The following is a 21636-nucleotide window of genomic DNA, read 5'->3' as shown; positions in this document are numbered from 1 at the left end:
GTTGCTATTTTTTATACATTAGTTCATTGGGAAGATGTTACCATAATGCAGGCCCTATGTAATATATTGTACATGTACTGCACTGTAAAATTATGTACTGTCCCTTTAAATTTCCAACTGCCAACCAACAGCCAGATCCATCGGCCAATAGGATTGCAGGATTTATAAATAAACAACAACAGAAAATGACAGTTGGTGCCAGTCTGCGATTGCTCTTCTAGAGTTGAGACCGGCTCCTTATTTCTCTGAGAGAAGTGACTTTTTTGGACAGCGACCCCAATCAATTTCTACATATTTTGAGGAGAGGAGGAGGAGGAGGAGGAGACGACGAGAGGCGAGTAGGAGGCGGAGAGAAGAGGAGGAGGCGGCGAGGAGGAGGAGAGGCGAGGAGGAGGCGGCGGAGGAGAGGCGAGGAGGAGGCGAGGAGGAGGAGAGGCGAAGAGGAGGAGGAGAGGCGAGGAGGAGGAGAGGCGGGGAGGAGAGGCGAGGAGGAGAAGAAAAGAAGAGGCGACATCATGAGGAAGAGGAAGAGAGAACTGACAGCCCTTTATGAAGAGGAGTGGTAAGTATAAGAGGACACATCACTTCACCATTTTATAGGGTGGCCGACAGTCTTTAAATTTACAGATGTCCGGAATAACTGTGTTGTTTTTCTGCCATTTGTATTGTACCCACTAGGGGGAGATTTATCAAAATCTGTGTAAAGGAAGAGTGGTGCAGTTGCCCATAGCAACCAATCAGATTGCTTATTTCATTTTTCAGACGGTCTTTTAAAAAATAAAAGATGATCTGATTGGTTGCTATGGGCAACAGCACCGCTCTTCACTGCCCCCTCAGTGTTATATGTAATAACTGCCCCTAATGTCATATGTAATAACTGCCCCTAATGTTATATGTGATAACTGCCCCCCTAATGTTATATGTAATAACTGCCCCTAATGTTGTATGTGATAACTGCCCCTGTTATATGTGATAACTGCCCCCTAATGTTATGTTATATGTGATAACTGCCCCCCTAATGTCATATGTGATAACTGCCCCCCTAATTTTATATGTGATAACTGCCCCTAATGTTATATGTGATAACTGCCCCCTAATGTTGTATGTGATAACTGCCCCTAATGTTGTATGTGATAACTGCCCCCTAATGTTGTATGTGATAACTGCCCCTAATGTTGTATGTGATAACTGCCCCTGTTATATGTGATAACTGCCCCTAATGTTATGTTATATGTGATAACTGCCCCCCTAATGTCATATGTGATAACTGCCCCCCTAATTTTATATGTGATAACTGCCCCTAATGTTATATGTGATAACTGCCCCCCCTAATGTTATATGTAATAACTGCCCCCCTAATGTTATATGTAATAACTGCCCCTAATGTTATATGTAATAACTGCCCCCCCTAATGTTGTATGTCATAACTGCCCCCCTAATGTTATATGTAATAACTGCCCCTAATGTTGTATGTGATAACTGCCCCTGTTATATGTGATAACTGCCCCCTAATGTTATGTTATATGTGATAACTGCCCCCCTAATGTCATATGTGATAACTGCCCCCCTAATTTTATATGTGATAACTGCCCCTAATGTTATATGTGATAACTGCCCCCTAATGTTGTATGTGATAACTGCCCCTAATGTTGTATGTGATAACTGCCCCCTAATGTTGTATGTGATAACTGCCCCCTAATGTTGTATGTGATAACTGCCCCTAATGTTGTATGTGATAACTGCCCCTGTTATATGTGATAACTGCCCCTAATGTTATGTTATATGTGATAACTGCCCCCCTAATGTTATATGTGATAACTGCCCCCCTAATGTCATATGTGATAACTGCCCCCCTAATTTTATATGTGATAACTGCCCCTAATGTTATATGTGATAACTGCCCCCCCTAATGTTATATGTAATAACTGCCCCTAATGTTATATGTAATAACTGCCCCCCTAATGTTATATGTGATAACTGCCCCCCTAATGTTATATGTGATAACTGCCCCCCTAATGTTATATGTAATAACTGCCCCCCCTAATGTTATATGTGATAACTGCCCCCCTAATGTTATATGTGATAACTGCCCCCCTAATGTTATATGTGATAACTGCCCCCTAATGTTGTATGTCATAACTGCCCCCCTAATGTTATATGTAATAACTGCCCCTAATGTTGTATGTGATAACTGCCCCCCTAATGTTATATGTTATAACTGCCCCCTAATGTTATATGTGATAACTGCCCCTAATGTTGTATGTGATAACTGCCCCCCTAATGTTATATGTGATAACTGCCCCTAATGTTATATGTAATAACTGCCCCCTAATGTTATATGTGATAACTGCCCCCCTAATGTTATATGTGATAACTTCCCTAATGTTATATGTGATAACTTCCCTAATGTTATATGTGATAACTGCCCCCCTAATGTTATATGTGATAACTGCCCCCCTAATGTTATATGTGATAACTGCCCCCCTAATGTTATGTATGATAACTGCCCCCCTAATGTTATGTATGCTAACTGCCCCCCTAATGTTATGTATGCTAACTGCCCCCCTAATGTTATGTATGCTAACTGCCCCCCTAATGTTATGTATGATAACTGCCCCCCTAATGTTATGTATGATAACTGCCCCCCTAATGTTATGTGTGATAACGGCATAGTTGCCAATCTTCCCAGGGACAGGGTATGGTTTATAATGGTGTGGTTTGTTGTGGGCGAGGTTTGGGGTGTGGTTTGTTAGAATACATATAATTTTTTTCTCATATTTCTTGCCATGTTTCCATTTATTTTTATTTTTTTAGGATAGGGTCACCTGTGCTGTATTTTTGCTGCCGTGTATTTTCGTACTCATTGAAGTCAATGGGGGAGATTTATCAAAACCTGTCCAGAGGAAAAGGTGCTGAGTTGCCCATAGCGACCAATCAGATCGCTTCTTTCCCTTTTAACAAGGCCTGTGCAAAATTAAAGAAGAGATCTGATTGGTTGCTATGGGCAACTGGGCAACTTTTCCTCTGGACAGGTTTTGATAAATCTCCCCCAATGTTTAGCAAAATCGGCTGCATATTTTGTTACCCTTTTACTTCAATGGGTAGGAAAATACGCAGCAGCAAATACGCAGAAAAACACAACACGCGTGACCCTACCCCAAGGGTACATTCACACGGCCAGATTACCTGCCGAATTTCTGCAGCAGATTTTGCAAACATTGATTGACTTTAAATGGGTTTGAATGAAGTCAATGGTAGGAAAATCCGCAGCGGAAATCGTCAGGTGAATGTACCCTTAAACAGCATTTTTTCTACAAAAACACTAGTTTGGTCAATAATAATAAATCAATTAGTCCTATATAATTTGCAATGAGTTTTTACTAGTAAAATGTGTAAAATTACGCAGCTTACATTAGGAACATTTCAAAGGGTCCTGGTGGTAGTTCCAGTGCATAAATAAAAATAAATGGGGAAGATTTTTAAAACCTTTGTAGCAGAAGAGCGGTGCAGTTGCCCATGGCAACCAATTTGATCACTTCCTGTATTTTTCCTTTTTAAAAATGAAAGAAGCTATCTGATTGGTTGCTATGGGCAACTGAACCACTCTTCCTCTACACAGGTTATGATAAATCTTCCCTACAAAGTATAAAATCAAAAAAATATCCATTTGTATAAGTATATTGACGGTATAGAGAGAATTTATGTCACATATAGTAATGTATGGACACATGGGGGAGATTTATGAAAACCTGTGCAGAGGAAAAGTGCAGTTGCCCATAGCAACCAATCAGATCTTTCATTTTTAAAAAGGCCTCTCAAAAATGAAAGAAGCTATCTGATTGGTTGCTATGGGCAACTGCACTTTTCCACTGCACAGGTTTTGATAAATCTCCCCCTATAACCCCAATGCGGAGCCTATGATCGAGCTCACAACAGCATGACGGTATAGGTGTGTGATACTAAGGATCACACATCCCCACATTAGATATGTAGACCTGTACAACACACACCTGTAGTGCTCCATCCCTCTGTGCTGCTGTGGTGTTGTGTGCTCCATCCCTCTGTGCTGCTGTGGTGTTGTACGCAGGAGACTGTTCACACATCGCAGTGACTGCACTCACCAGCCAGGCCGCAGACACAGGATGATGGTGTCAGGATCATGTGATTAGTCAGGTGTACAGGAGGGGGCGGGATGTTGTGAGTGTAGGAAGTGGCTGTATTGCTGGGTAGAATACAACCATATATATGTAGGTTTTTTAAATTTATTTTACTACTTAAAAAAAAATTTTGTACGAAAATTAGTATGCTTAAAATTCTCCTCTTCTGATCCCTTTTATTTTCCTGTATACGGGATGTAAAAATTGTGTTTCAGACTGCCGGCAGTAAATAAATAAAGGGAAACATACCTGCCACCGCTCCCCCGGTGCCTCTGGTAACCCACTACAGCCTCCGCCGCCATCCTCTTACTGCATCATACTGCACTAAGCCAATCACTGGCCGCAGCGAAGTGGAAGTTTTCGGCCCTGGCACTGGTCTTCTTCCCTTGCCGGGACCCAAAACATCACACTGCCGCTCAGCCTATTGCCGGCCGAAGCGGGACTTCGCTGTGGCCGGTAAGTGCAGTATGACTCACCAACTAGAAAGAGGATCGCGGCGGAGGCCGGAGCGGGTTACCGGATGCAGTGTGAGCAGTGGGAGAGTGGCGGCAGGTATGTATCCCTTTAATTTTTTTTACTGCCGGCAGTCTGAAACACAATTTTTACATCCTGGATTTGCCGTGATTTGTAGTCTTTATCAGCACCATTTTTGTTTTGATGGCACTCTTTTGATCGCTTTTTATCAAATTTTTTCTGGTATATGAAGTGGACTTAAGTATTTTTTTAGGTTTACGCCAATGACCATGAGGTTTAGTTTACATTATATTTTTTCATATTTTTTTAATATTACATTTTTTTTAATGGAGAAATGGTAGTGATCCAAACTTTTTATAGGGAGGGGATTACTCATATTTATAAAAAATGTATCACTATATTTTAGTGCCCATAGGAGACTATTACATGTAATCTTTTGATTCCATGCACTGAATAATGCTTTGCCAAAGAACAGGACTGATCAGTGTAATCGGCGCTCCATTACTACAGGCTGCTAAGCTCCTTAAAGGGGTACTCCGGTGCTTCAACATCTTATCCCCTATCCAAAGGATAGGGGATAAGATGCCTGATCGCGGGAGTCCCGCAGCTGGGGACGCCCGCGATCATGCGGGCGGCACCCCGTTTGTAATCAGTGCCCGGAGCGTGTTCGCTCCGGGTCTGATTATGGTCGACCGCAGGACAGGCGGCGTGTGACGTCACACCTCCGCCCCCGTGTGACGCCACGCTCCGCCCCTCAATGCAAGTCTATGGGAGTGGGCGTGATAGCTATCACGCCCCCTCCCGTCGGCTTGCATTGAGGGGCGGAGCGTGATGTCACACGGGGGCGGAGGCGTGATGTCACACGCCACCGGCCCTGCGGTCGCCGGTAATCAGTCCCGGATCGAACACGCTCCGGGCACTGATTACAAACGGGGTGCCACGTGCATGATCCCGAGGGTCCCCAGCAGCGGGACTCCCGCGATCAGGCATCTTATCCCCTATCCTTTGGATAGGGGATAAGATGTTTAAGCACCGGAGAACCCCTTTAAAGGGGTACTCACATTTTGCTTCGAACGCTGGGTTCAGGCTGGGTTGATGGCGTTGCGGCCATTCCCCCTCGTGATGTCACGCCACACCCCTCAATGCAAGTCTATGGGAGGAGGCATGACGGCCGCCACGCCTCCTCCCATATATACTTGCATTGAGGGGGCATGGCGTGACATCATGAGGGGCTTGGCCGTGACATCACAACCTCCTCAGCCCGCATCCAGCGTTCGGAACAAAATGTTCCGAAACGCTGGAGCAGCGGAGTACCCCTTTTAAAATGGCAAAGAAACAAGAACACTGATTTATAATCTCTAAGTTTGCATAAGAATACATAACTAGAACCATATCCATGTTCCTCCATATTAAACCATAGGCATATTGAAGGAGATTTATCATTCTTTTCAAACATATGGCTTTTATATGACAATTTTTTTTAACTTACTTTTGCTTACATGCGACCTATTTATCAAAAAATCGCACGATCTTGATAAATAAATCACACGTAAGCAAAACCTGGGAAACCCGCTTACAAAAGCATATTTTAAAGCAGAAAATGTTTCCCTTATGTTAATAGCCGAAGTTCTTTATCTATCCTTTATTACCAGTAGCGTTGCTAGAGAGTGACGGGGAGGGGGGACGTACCGCATCGGGTGACACCCTGACTGGCTCGGTACGTTACCCACCCCAAAATGTGCATGAAGCTGTATTACTATGGATGCTTCTTTTTTTTTTTTTAAGGAAACATTTTAGTGACACATATGGGTTATTTACGTGGTCTGTAAAAATTCTTACACAATTATTTTGTTTCTTATTCTATTTTAACACAACATTAATTTTAAAATTTAATGGGAACGCCAGAATGTACGTGTTCTAAAATTAACAAGGTGTGCAGTGTGTATTTTCAACCTAAAAATTAATAGAGTAATTAGTTATATAATAAATTATTTCTATAATTAACATTAATGTAGTAGCTTTGTTTCAGGATGCAGAACAATAACAGTTGTTAAAATGGGTGTTAAAGGGGTTTTCCAGTAAAAAACTTTTTTCTTTTTTTATATCAACTGGCTCCAGAAAGTTAAACAGATTTGTAAATTACTTGTATTAAAAATCTTAATCCTTTCAATAATTAGCAGCTGCTGAAGTTGAGTTGTTGTTTTCTGTTTGGCAACAGTGCTCTCTGCTGACATCTCTGCTTGTCTTGGGAACTGCACTGAGTAGAAGAGGTTTGCTATGGGGATTTGCTTCTAAACTGGGCGGTTCCCGAGACACGAGTCATCAGAGAGCACTTAGACAGAAAAGAACAACTCAACTTCAGCAGCTCATAAGTACTGAAAGTACAAATCTGTTTAACTTTCTGTAGCCAGTTGATATATACATAAAGTTTATTCCTGGATAACCCCTTTAACCCCTTAAGGACGCAGGGTTTTTCCACTTTCGTTTTTTCCTCCTCACCTTTTAAAAACCCTTTCAATTTTGCACCTAAAAATCCATATGCTGGCTTATTATTTGCACCACCAATTCTACTTTGCAGTGACATCAGTCATTTTACCCAAAAATCGACAACGAAACGGGAAAAAAAATCATTATGTGACAAAATTGAAGAAAAAACATCATTTTGTAACTTTTGGGGGCTTCCGTTTCTACGCAGTGCATATTTCGGTAAAAATGACACCTTATCATTATTCTGTAGGTCCATACGGTTAAAATGATCCCCTACTTATACAGGTTTGATGTTGTCGTACTTCTGGAAAAAATCATAACTACATGCACAGAAATTTATATGTTTAAAATTGTCATCTTCTGACCCCTATAACTTTTTAATTTTTCTGCGTATGGGGCGGTATGAGGGCTCATTTTTTGCGCAGTGATCTGTAGTTTTTACCGGTACCATTTTTTGCATTGATCAGACTTTTTCATCGCTTTTTATTCATTTTTGCATGATATAAAAAGTGGCCAAAAATATTAGCCCCGGGTCCCGGCTTCAGATAAATGCCGGGACCGACCTGATATGATGCGGGGTCACCGCGTGACCCCGTGTTATATCGCGGGAGCCGGCCAAGGACGTAAATATACGTCCTTGGTCGTTAAGGGGTTAATATCCATTTCTGCGGATGTATGCACTTTCTGTAAGCCAGGTTGGACCTGGAAAACATATGCGACTTTTAAATGGAGATGCAACTTTTTTTGTTCATAAATAACGACTATCGCATTTCTTAAATACATGACCACTGCAAAGTAAAAAAATACAAAAATTACTACGTAAGCAGATTTCAGAAATGTGCTTTGGAATAAGCAAAAATCAAAAAGTCGCAGCATGTATGGAAAAGTCGCACGTGCACAAGTACATGTGACTTTTTTACGCAAAAAAAAAAAATCTACTATGGAGCTTGATAAATATCCTTCACTGGGGTACAATATGGTCTCATAGACTTCCATGGTCTCATATTATGGCTCCTTATAACCGGGACGGCCCATTATTTGGTCGGGGGCATGAAGCCCAATACTATAGATGTTATCTCTTCTATCACAGTTCAGCATCTGCCACCCAGGAGGAGCCGGAGAAGACGGACGACCAGCCGAAGGAGGAGGAGACGGACGACCAGCCGAAGGAGGAGGAGACGGACTGCGAGCCCAAGAAGAAGAGGGAGCAGACGGACGACAACCGGAGGGAGACCACTGATGACGCCATCCTACAGCCGGAGGAACGCACCGCTTTTTACAGACTCCTGGGTAACAATACATTTTTATTTTGTGTAAATAAATATATAATCAGCGCTATTGTACACCAGTAACTAGCTAAATAATAAAGTGCAATATTCAGCAGTTTACCTGAGATCAGTAGTTATAAGGGGTACTCCTATGGAAAACGTTTTTTTTTTTTTTTTTTTTTTTTTTAAATCAACTGGTGCCAGAACGTTAAACAGATTTGTAAATTAAAGTAGAGAAAGAGTTTGTTTCAGCTCACCTGATCCCACACGTGCACGGCCAGCCTCTGTAGCAAAGCAGGTTTCAGAAGAAGGGTGGAGCCAGCACTGATAAAAAAGTATCCTTTATTATAATCCAGGTTAAAATCCTATGGCAGGCAAACAATGAAACACAAGGACAATAGTGCAAGACTGCATAGCTGGAAGTCCTCAAACACCGACGCGTTTCAGGCCACAAGGCCTTTAGTCATGGCATACATGTGAACACTTAAGCACATACTTTTATACTGAGACAGTCCAGGTGCTCTCCTCCCACAAGGGGAGGAAACACCGGAACTGATCACCTAGAACAGACAACTTTATTGCCCAATGTGCATTAAAAACAAACATATAAGAAAGAGGAACTTATTGCAAATACAAAACAAAAAACAATTTAGATACAATGTTGCATTGATAGTACCAAGAGGGCAACATTGTATCTATATTGTTTTTTGTTTTGTATTTGCAATAAGTTCCTATTTTTTATATGTTTGTTTTTAATGCACATTGGGCAATAAAGTTATCTGTTCTAGGTGATCAGTTCCGGTGTTCCCTCCCCTTGTGGGAGGAGAGCACCTGGACTGTCTCAATATAAAAGTATGTGCTAAAGTGTTCACATGTATGCCATGACTAAAGGCCTTGTGGCCTGAAACGCGTCGGACTTCCAGCTATGCAGTCTTGCACTATTGTCCTTGTGTTTCATTGTTTGCCTGCCATTGGATTTTTAACCTGGATTATAAAAAAGGATACTTTTTATCAGTGCTGGCTCCACCCTTCTTCTGAAACCAGATTTGTAAATTACTTCTATTTAAAAATCTTAATCCTTCCAGTACTTTTTAGGGGCTGTATACTACAGAGGAAATGTTTATCTTTTTAGATTTCTCTGATGTCACAACAACAGTGCTCTCTGCTGACCTCTGCTGTCCATTTTAGGAACTGTCCAGAGCAGCATATGTTTGCTATGAAGATTTTCTCCTGCTCTGGACAGTTCTTAAAATGGACAGCAGAGGTCAGCAGAGAGCACTGTGGTCATGACATCAGAGAAATCTAAAAAGATAAGCATTTCCTCTGTAGTATACAGCCCCTAAAAAGTACTGGAAGGGGATACAGCACATTGCACCTTAGCTACTGATCACAGGTAAACTGCTGAATATTGCACTTTATTATTTAGTTTTATTTACTGGTGTACAATAGCGCTGATTATATATATATATATATATATATATATATTATTTATTTTATTTTTTTTTTTCCACACATTTATTTATTATATGGTTTACAGGGAACCATATTATTTATAGCAGCTTCTCCATCTCTATAATTCTGCCCTACCATAGGCAGCGCTTGTGCTTTTATATTTATAAATTGTAGACATGTCCCTGTCACCCAAAAAATGTAATAAATTAAATACATATATAATTAAATAATTAATAAAAAAAAAATACATATTTGCGTTCTCTTTGCTGCCATACCAACATGGACGTCCCCTGGTGCACACACAATAAGAGACGTTAACCCTGTGTGTGTCTGAGCCGGAGACAGTGGGCAGATGTCCTGCACCTCTCCCAACCTGCAACCAGGGAAAGTGCCCTAGACCCATAATTCTAGAGATCTCCAGCAGTTCTGCCCCCCTGCCGGGCTAGGAAGATGGTGGTTCCCTAGGCAGGTGCCTACTCAGCCAACCCCCTGTCTTGGCCCTATGAAACCCACACATAAATCATAAATAAAGATCAGTATTATCATAGCCCTAATACTGAGGTCCATGTTCTTCAGGAAAGATACTGTTCCCTCTACAGAACCTTCTCTCTCCTGCTCTGGTGCTTCTGTACAATGTATAGTATAGAATATAGTGTATAATGTGTCAGTGACTGTATACACACACGTATCTATATGTAGAATTGTTATATAGTATAGAATATAGTGTATAATGTGTCAGTGACTGTATACACACATGTATCTATATGTAGAATTGTTATAGATAGTATAGAATCTAGTGTATAATGTGTCAGTGACTTTATACACACATGTATCTATATGTAGAATTGTTATAGATAGTATAGAATCTAGTGTATAATGTGTCAGTGACTGTATACACACATGTATCTATATGTAGAATTGTTATATAGTATAGAATATAGTGTATAATGTGTCAGTGACTGTATACACACATGTATCTATATGTAGAATTGTTATAGATAGTATAGAATATAGTGTATAATGTGTCAGTGACTTTATACACACACGTATCTATATGTAGAATTGTTATAGATAGTATAGAATCTAGTGTATAATGTGTCAGTGACTGTATACACACATGTATCTATATGTAGAATTGTTATATAAAGTATAGAATATAGTGTATAATGTGTCAGTGACTGTATACACACATGTATCTATATGTAGAATTGTTATATAGTATAGAATATAGTGTATAATGTGTCAGTGACTGTATACACACATGTATCTATATGTAGAATTGTTATAGATAGTATAGAATATAGTGTATAATGTGTCAGTGACTTTATACACACACGTATCTATATGTAGAATTGTTATATAGTATAGAATATAGTGTATAATGTGTCAGTGACTGTATACACACATGTATCTATATGTAGAATTGTTATATAAAGTATAGAATATAGTGTATAATGTGTCAGTGACTGTATACACACATGTATCTGTATGTAGAATTGTTATATAGTATAGAATATAGAATCTAGTGTATAATGTGTCAGTGACTGTATACACACATATCTATATGTAGAATTGTTATAGATAGTATAGAATCTAGTGTATAATGTGTCAGTGACTTTATACACACATGTATCTATATGTAGAATTGTTATAGATAGTATAGAATCTAGTGTATAATGTGTCAGTGACTGTATACACACATGTATCTATATGTAGAATTGTTATATAGTATAGAATATAGTGTATAATGTGTCAGTGACTGTATACACACATGTATCTATATGTAGAATTGTTATAGATAGTATAGAATATAGTGTATAATGTGTCAGTGACTGTATACACACATGTATCTATATGTAGAATTGTTATAGATAGTATAGAATATAGTGTATAATGTGTCAGTGACTGTATACACACATGTATCTATATGTAGAATTGTTATAGATAGTATAGAATATAGTGTATAATGTGTCAGTGACTGTATACACACATGTATCTATATGTAGAATTGTTATAGATAGTATAGAATATAGTGTATAATGTGTCAGTGACTGTATACACACATGTATCTATATGTAGAATTGTTATATAGTATAGAATATAGTGTATAATGTGTCAGTGACTGTATACACACATGTATCTATATGTAAAATTGTTATAGATAGTATAGAATATAGTGTATAATGTGTCAGTGACTGTATACACACATGTATCTATATGTAGAATTGTTATATAGTATAGAATATAGTGTATAATGTGTCAGTGACTGTATACACACATGTATCTATATGTAGAATTGTTATATAGTATAGAATCTAGTGTATAATGTGTCAGTGACTGTATACACACACGTATCTATATGTAGAATTGTTATAGATAGTATAGAATCTAGTGTATGTGTCAGTGACTGTATACACACATGTATCTATATGTAGAATTGTTATATAGTATAGAATATAGTGTATAATGTGTCAGTGACTGTATACACACATGTATCTATATGTAGAATTGTTATAGATAGTATAGAATATAGTGTATAATGTGTCAGTGACTGTATACACACATGTATCTATATGTAGAATTGTTATAGATAGTATAGAATATAGTGTATAATGTGTCAGTGACTGTATACACACATGTATCTATATGTAGAATTGTTATAGATAGTATAGAATCTAGTGTATGTGTCAGTGACTGTATACACACATGTATCTATATGTAGAATTGTTATATAGTATAGAATATAGTGTATAATGTGTCAGTGACTGTATACACACACGTATCTATATGTAGAATTGTTATATAGTATAGAATATAGTGTATAATGTGTCAGTGACTGTATACACACATGTATCTATATGTAGAATTGTTATAGATAGTATAGAATATAGTGTATAATGTGTCAGTGACTGTATACACACATGTATCTATATGTAGAATTGTTATAGATAGTATAGAATATAGTGTATAATGTGTCAGTGACTGTATACACACATGTATCTATATGTAGAATTGTTATAGATAGTATAGAATATAGTGTATAATGTGTCAGTGACTGTATACACACATGTATCTATATGTAGAATTGTTATAGATAGTATAGAATATAGTGTATAATGTGTCAGTGACTGTATACACACATGTATCTATATGTAGAATTGTTATAGATAGTATAGAATATAGTGTATAATGTGTCAGTGACTGTATACACACATGCATCTATATGTAAAATTGTTATAGATAGTATAGAATCTAGTGTATAATGTGTCAGTGACTGTATACACACATGTATCTATATGTAGAATTGTTATAGTATAGAATATAGTGTATAATGTGTCAGTGACTGTATACACACATGTATCTATATGTAGAATTGTTATATAGTATAGAATATAGTGCATAATGTGTCAGTGACTTTATACACACATGTATCTATATGTAGAATTGTTATAGATAGTATAGAATCTAGTGTATAATGTGTCAGTGACTGTATACACACATGTATCTATATGTAGAATTGTTATATAGTATAGAATATAGTGTATAATGTGTCAGTGACTTTATACACACATGTATCTATATGTAGAATTGTTATATAGTATAGAATATAGTGTATAATGTGTCAGTGACTGTATACACACATGTATCTATATGTAGAATTGTTATAGATAATATAGAATATAGTGTATAATGTGTCAGTGACTGTATACACACATGTATCTATATGTAGAATTGTTATAGATAGTATAGAATCTAGTGTATAATGTGTCAGTGACTGTATACACACATGTATCTATATGTAGAATTGTTATATAGTATAGAATATAGTGTATAATGTGTCAGTGACTGTATACACACATGTATCTATATGTAGAATTGTTATATAGTATAGAATATAGTGCATAATGTGTCAGTGACTTTATACACACATGTATCTATATGTAGAATTGTTATAGATAGTATAGAATATAGTGTATAATGTGTCAGTGACTGTATACACACATGTATCTATATGTAGAATTGTTATAGATAGTATAGAATCTAGTGTATAATGTGTCAGTGACTGTATACACACATGTATCTATATGTAGAATTGTTATAGATAGTATAGAATATAGTGTATAATGTGTCAGTGACTGTATACACACATGTATCTATATGTAGAATTGTTATAGATAGTATAGAATATAGTGTATAATGTGTCAGTGACTGTATACACACATGTATCTATATGTAGAATTGTTATAGATAGTATAGAATATAGTGTATAATGTGTCAGTGACTGTATACACACATGTATCTATATGTAGAATTGTTATATAGTATAGAATATAGTGTATAATGTGTCAGTGACTGTATACACACATGTATCTATATGTAGAATTGTTATATAGTATAGAATATAGTGCATAATGTGTCAGTGACTTTATACACACATGTATCTATATGTAGAATTGTTATATAGTATAGAATATAGTGCATAATGTGTCAGTGACTTTATACACACATGTATCTATATGTAGAATTGTTATATAGTATAGAATATAGTGTATAATGTGTCAGTGACTGTATACACACATGTATCTATATGTAGAATTGTTATATAGTATAGAATATAGTGCATAATGTGTCAGTGACTTTATACACACATGTATCTATATGTAGAATTGTTATAGATAGTATAGAATATAGTGTATAATGTGTCAGTGACTGTATACACACACGTATCTATATGTAGAATTGTTATAGATAGTATAGAATATAGTGTATAATGTGTCAGTGACTGTATACACACATGCATCTATATGTAGAATTGTTATAGATAGTATAGAATCTAGTGTATAATGTGTCAGTGACTGTATACACACATGTATCTATATGTAGAATTGTTATAGATAGTATAGAATCTAGTGTATAATGTGTCAGTGACTTTATACACACATGTATCTATATGTAGAATTGTTATATAGTATAGAATATAGAATCTAGTGTATGTGTCAGTGACTGTATACACACACGTATCTATATGTAGAATTGTTATAGATAGTATAGAATATAGTGTATAATGTGTCAGTGACTGTATACACACACGTATCTATATGTAGAATTGTTATATAGTATAGAATATAGTGTATAATGTGTCAGTGACTGTATACACACATGTATCTATATGTAGAATTGTTATATAGTATAGAATATAGTGTATAATGTGTCAGTGACTGTATACACACATGTATCTATATGTAGAATTGTTATAGATAGTATAGAATATAGTGCATAATGTGTCAGTGACTGTATACACACATGTATCTATATGTAGAATTGTTATAGATAGTATAGAATCTAGTGTATAATGTGTCAGTGACTGTATACACACATGTATCTATATGTAGAATTGTTATAGATAGTATAGAATCTAGTGTATAATGTGTCAGTGACTGTATACACACATGTATCTATATGTAGAATTGTTATATAGTATAGAATATAGTGTATAATGTGTCAGTGACTGTATACACACACGTATCTTTATGTAGAATTGTTATATAGTATAGAATCTAGTGTATAATGTGTCAGTGACTGTATACACACATGTATCTATATGTAGAATTGTTATATAGTATAGAATCTAGTGTATAATGTGTCAGTGACTGTATACACACATGTATCTATATGTAGAATTGTTATAGATAGTATAGAATATAGTGTATAATGTGTCAGTGACTGTATACACACATGTATCTATATGTAGAATTGTTATATAGTATAGAATATAGTGTATAATGTGTCAGTGACTGTATACACACATGTATCTATATGTAGAATTGTTATATAGTATAGAATATAGTGTATAATGTGTCAGTGACTGTATACACACATGTATCTATATGTAGAATTGTTATAGATAGTATAGAATATAGTGTATAATGTGTCAGTGACTGTATACACACATGTATCTATATGTAGAATTGTTATATAGTATAAAATCTAGTGTATAATGTGTCAGTGACTGTATACACACATGTATCTATATGTAGAATTGTTATAGATAGTATAGAATATAGTGTATAATGTGTCAGTGACTGTATACACACATGTATCTATATGTAGAATTGTTATATAGTATAGAATATAGTGTATAATGTGTCAGTGACTTTATACACACATGTATCTATATGTAGAATTGTTATAGATAGTATAGAATCTAGTGTATAATGTGTCAGTGACTGTATACACACATGTATCTATATGTAGAATTGTTATAGATAGTATAGAATATAGTGTATAATGTGTCAGTGACTGTATACACACATGTATCTATATGTAGAATTGTTATAGATAGTATAGAATATAGTGTATAATGTGTCAGTGACTTTATACACACATGTATCTATATGTAGAATTGTTATATAGTATAGAATATAGTGTATAATGTGTCAGTGACTGTATACACACATGTATCTATATGTAGAATTGTTATAGATAGTATAGAATATAGTGTATAATGTGTCAGTGACTGTATACACACATGTATCTATATGTAGAATTGTTATAGATAGTATAGAATATAGTGTATAATGTGTCAGTGACTGTATACACACATGTATCTATATGTAGAATTGTTATATAGTATAGAATATAGTGTATAATGTGTCAGTGACTTTATACACACATGTATCTATATGTAGAATTGTTATATAGTATAGAATATAGTGTATAATGTGTCAGTGACTGTATACACACATGTATCTATATGTAGAATTGTTATAGATAGTATAGAATATAGTGTATAATGTGTCAGTGACTGTATACACGCATGTATCTATATGTAGAATTGTTATAAATAGTATAGAATATAGTGTATAATGTGTCAGTGACTGTATACACACATGTATCTATATGTAGAATTGTTATAGATAGTATAGAATCTAGTGTATAATGTGTCAGTGACTGTATACACACATGTATCTATATGTAGAATTGTTATATAGTATAGAATATAGTGTATAATGTGTCAGTGACTGTATACACACATGTATCTATATGTAGAATTGTTATAGATAATATAGAATATAGTGTATAATGTGTCAGTGACTGTATACACACATGTATCTATATGTAGAATTGTTATAGATAGTATAGAATATAATGTATAATGTGTCAGTGACTTTATACACACATGTATCTATATGTAGAATTGTTATAGATAGTATAGAATATAGTGTATAATGTGTCAGTGACTGTATACACACATGCATCTATATGTAGAATTGTTATAGATAGTATAGAATCTAGTGTATAATGTGTCAGTGACTGTATACACACATGTATCTATATGTAGAATTGTTATATAAAGTATAGAATCTAGTGTATAATGTGTCAGTGACTGTATACACACGTATCTATATGTAGAATTGTTATAGATAGTATAGAATCTAGTGTATAATGTGTCAGTGACTGTATACACACATGTATCTATATGTAGAATTGTTATAGATAGTATAGAATATAGTGTATAATGTGTCAGTGACTGTATACACACACGTATCTATATGTAGAATTGTTATAGATAGTATAGAATATAGTGTATAATGTGTCAGTGACTGTATACACACATGTATCTATATGTAGAATTGTTATAGATAGTATAGAATATAGTGTATAATGTGTCAGTGACTGTATACACACACGTATCTATATGTAGAATTGTTATATAGTATAGAATCTAGTGTATAATGTGTCAGTGACTGTATACACACATGTATCTATATGTAGAATTGTTATAGATAGTATAGAATATAGTGTATAATGTGTCAGTGACTTTATACACACATGCATCTATATGTAGAATTGTTATAGATAGTATAGAATATAGTGTATAATGTGTCAGTGACTGTATACACACATGTATCTATATGTAGAATTGTTATAGATAGTATAGAATATAGTGTATAATGTGTCAGTGACTTTATACACACATGCATCTATATGTAGAATTGTTATAGATAGTATAGAATATAGTGTATAATGTGTCAGTGACTGTATACACACATGTATCTATATGTAGAATTGTTATAGATAGTATAGAATATAGTGTATAATGTGTCAGTGACTGTATACACACATGTATCTATATGTAGAATTGTTATAGATAGTATAGAATATAGTGTATAATGTGTCAGTGACTGTATACACACACGTATCTATATGTAGAATTGTTATATAGTATAGAATATAGTGTATAATGTGTCAGTGACTGTATACACACATGTATCTATATGTAGAATTGTTATATAGTATAGAATATAGTGTATAATGTGTCAGTGACTGTATACACACACGTATCTATATGTAGAATTGTTATAGACAGTATAGAATCTAGTGTATAATGTGTCAGTGACTGTATACACACATGTATCTATATGTAGAATTGTTATAGATAGTATAGAATATAGTGTATAATGTGTCAGTGACTGTATACACACATGTATCTATATGTAGAATTGTTATAGATAGTATAGAATATAGTGTATAATGTGTCAGTGACTGTATACACACATGTATCTATATGTAGAATTGTTATAGATAGTATAGAATATAGTGTATAATGTGTCAGTGACTGTATACACACATGTATCTATATGTAGAATTGTTATATAGTATAGAATATAGTGTATAATGTGTCAGTGACTGTATACACACATGTATCTGTATGTAGAATTGTTATAGATAGTATAGAATATAGTGTATAATGTGTCAGTGACTGTATACACACATGTATCTATATGTAGAATTGTTATAGATAGTATAGAATCTAGTGTATAATTTGTCAGTGACTGTATACACACATGTATCTATATGTAGAATTGTTATATAGTATAGAATCTAGTGTATAATGTGTCAGTGACTGTATACACACATGTATCTATATGTAGAATTGTTATAGATAGTATAGAATATAGTGTATAATGTGTCAGTGACTGTATACACACATGTATCTATATGTAGAATTGTTATAGATAGTATAGAAGATATTGATTGAATAGATAAAAATAATGGTATTTCTGTTATTTTTGTAGACGAAGGACACATCCAGCTATTTCTAGGCAGGGACAGCTGCTATAAGATCGCGGACAAGGTAGTATATAAAGGGAAAGAATAGATGTTGTACAGATAGTAGTAAATACAGGGATATACTGGAGACACACAGGTACTGTATAATAGAATGTATTTAGAGAAGAAATGTATTACCCGCCTCTAACTCTTCTCATCCCTCTAGTATCTCCTGGCCATGGTCTTCATCTACTTCCGAAGAGCCAATCTGCGTACGGAGGAATATAACACCTACTTCTTTCCAGCGCTGTGAGTTTATAGTAATGTTATTGCATTTATACACATCTATATAAATACATATATATACACATCTATATAAATACACACATATATATATATATATATATATACATACATCTATATAAATACATCTATATACCAGGCACTCTATATTGTACCATTACTACCAATGATATCAGCCCTTGGTTCTTCTTCCTCTTGTGATATGTTGTATCATTTTCTTCCTTTTAGGTTTCTTGCCAACCAGTTCGAAGAGGACGAGATGTTTAGACGCGAGATCTACCCCTGGGCCCTCGGACCGATGTGGACGGCGATGAAGACCTGGATGCTTCACCTGCGGAACCTGCTGCTCCTCCGGATGAGATTTAACGCTTGGGTGACCAGAGACACCTGTGATCGGGTCAGTGACATAAAATATAAACTATTCACTAGGAATGAAAGTCTGTGTTTATTATAACAATTTCTATTGTGTTTAATTCTAGATCATGGCACAAGACCCCGAGCACTGGGCATGGAAGAGAGAGCGGCAGGAACATCACGGCTGGGCCATACGCTGGTACCGGAGGGATCCTGGAGAGAACATCCCGAGAGGCCCATGGTGGATCCCTCCCGCCTGCTCCGTCTGTAACACCGATCTGCAGCCGTGTGCCGGGGAAGAAAACACCAAGCGAAGAAGGACGAAGGAAGAAGACCAGAACGGATGAAGACCAAGACGTCCCAGATATATTCTTAAGGGCACGTTCCCACTTGGCGTTTATGTAGAGTATTTCACGCTGCCCAAAATCTGCAGCATCAGCGGGAAATACGCTGCGTATCCCTCGCTCACCATACACACAAGGCTTTCCAGAGGCAGCCCTATGTGCGCAGAGGCGGATCCACCTCCAAAACTCACTGCGCACATAGGGCTGCCGCCAGAAAACCTTGTGTGTACGGTGAGCGAGGGATACGCAGCGTATTTCCCGCTGATGCTGCAGATTTTGCACAGCATGAAGTACTCTGCGTATACGCCAAGTGGGAACGTGCCCTTATAGTATATTTATTGTTACACATAATGCACACACTAAATCACAGTACCCAAATCACACACACAAAATACTTACAACATTCATCCCCTACACACTATCACTACATACACATTCATCCCCTACACACTATCACTACATACACATTCATTCCCTACACACTATCACTACATACACATTCATCCCCTACACACTATCACTACATACACATTAATCCCCTACACACTATCACTATATACACATTCATCCCATACACACTATCACTACATACACATTCATCCCCTACACACTATCACTACATACACATTCATCCCCTACACACTATCACTACATACACATTCATCCCCTACACACTATCACTACATACACATTCATCCCCTACACACTATCACTACATACACATTCATCCCCTACACACTATCACTACATACACATTCATCCCCTACACACTATCACTATATACACATTCATCCCCTACACACTATCACTACATACACATTCATCCCCTACACACTATCACTACATACACATTCATCCCCTACACACTATCACTACATACACATTCATCCCCTACACACTATCACTACATACACATTCATCCCCTACACACTATCACTACATACACATTCATCCCTACACACTATCACTACATACACATTCATCCCCTACACACTATCACTACATACACATTCATCCCCTACACACTATCACTACATACACATTCATCCCCTACACACTATCACTACATACACATTCATCCCCTACACACTATCACTACATACACATTCATCCCCTACACACTATCACTACATACACATTCATCCCCTACACACTATCACTATATACACATTCATCCCCTACACACTATCGCTACATACACATTCATCCCCTACACACTATCGCTACATACACATTCATCCCCTACACACTATCACTACATACACATTCATCCCCTACACACTATCACTACATACACATTCATCCCCTACACACTATCACTACATACACATTCATCCCCTACACACTATCACTACATACACATTCATCCCCTACACACTATCACTATATACACATTCATCCCCTACACACTATCACTACATACACATTCATCCCCTACACACTATCACTACATACACATTCATCCCCTACACACTATCACTACATACACATTCATCCCCTACACACTATCACTACATACACATTCATCCCCTACACACTATCACTATATACACATTCATTCCCTACGCACTATCACTACATACACATTCATCCCTACACACTATCACTACATACACATTCATCCCCTACACACTATCACTACATACACATTCATCCCCTACACACTATCACTACATACACATTCATCCCTACACACTATCACTATATACACATTCATCCCCTACACACTATCACTACATACAC

General features: G+C 36.2%; 1 protein-coding gene across 2 annotated transcripts; it reads left to right on the top strand.

Annotated features, from left to right (window-relative positions):
• The first annotated feature begins 209 nt into the window (after positions 1-209).
• LOC130297316 (speedy protein 1-A-like) lies at positions 210-19980 on the top strand. 2 transcript variants are annotated; one of them, XM_056549654.1, is made up of 6 exons: positions 210-562; positions 8209-8408; positions 18919-18977; positions 19119-19201; positions 19424-19592; positions 19675-19980. In XM_056549654.1, the coding sequence occupies exons 1-6, from the start codon at positions 516-518 to the stop codon at positions 19894-19896; spliced, it is 780 nt and encodes a 259-aa protein (XP_056405629.1). In that variant the 5' UTR covers positions 210-515; the 3' UTR covers positions 19897-19980. The 2 variants fall into 2 exon arrangements, with proteins under 2 accessions (XP_056405629.1, XP_056405630.1); XM_056549655.1 differs by lacking the exon at positions 18919-18977.
• The last annotated feature ends 1656 nt before the right edge of the window (positions 19981-21636 follow it).

Source organism: Hyla sarda, chromosome 13 (assembly GCF_029499605.1).
Source record: "Hyla sarda isolate aHylSar1 chromosome 13, aHylSar1.hap1, whole genome shotgun sequence".
In the NCBI taxonomy this organism is placed as follows: domain Eukaryota; kingdom Metazoa; phylum Chordata; class Amphibia; order Anura; family Hylidae; genus Hyla; species Hyla sarda.
The sequence above is the reverse complement of the archived record's forward strand: the minus strand, read 5'-3'. Positions and strand labels throughout refer to the sequence as shown.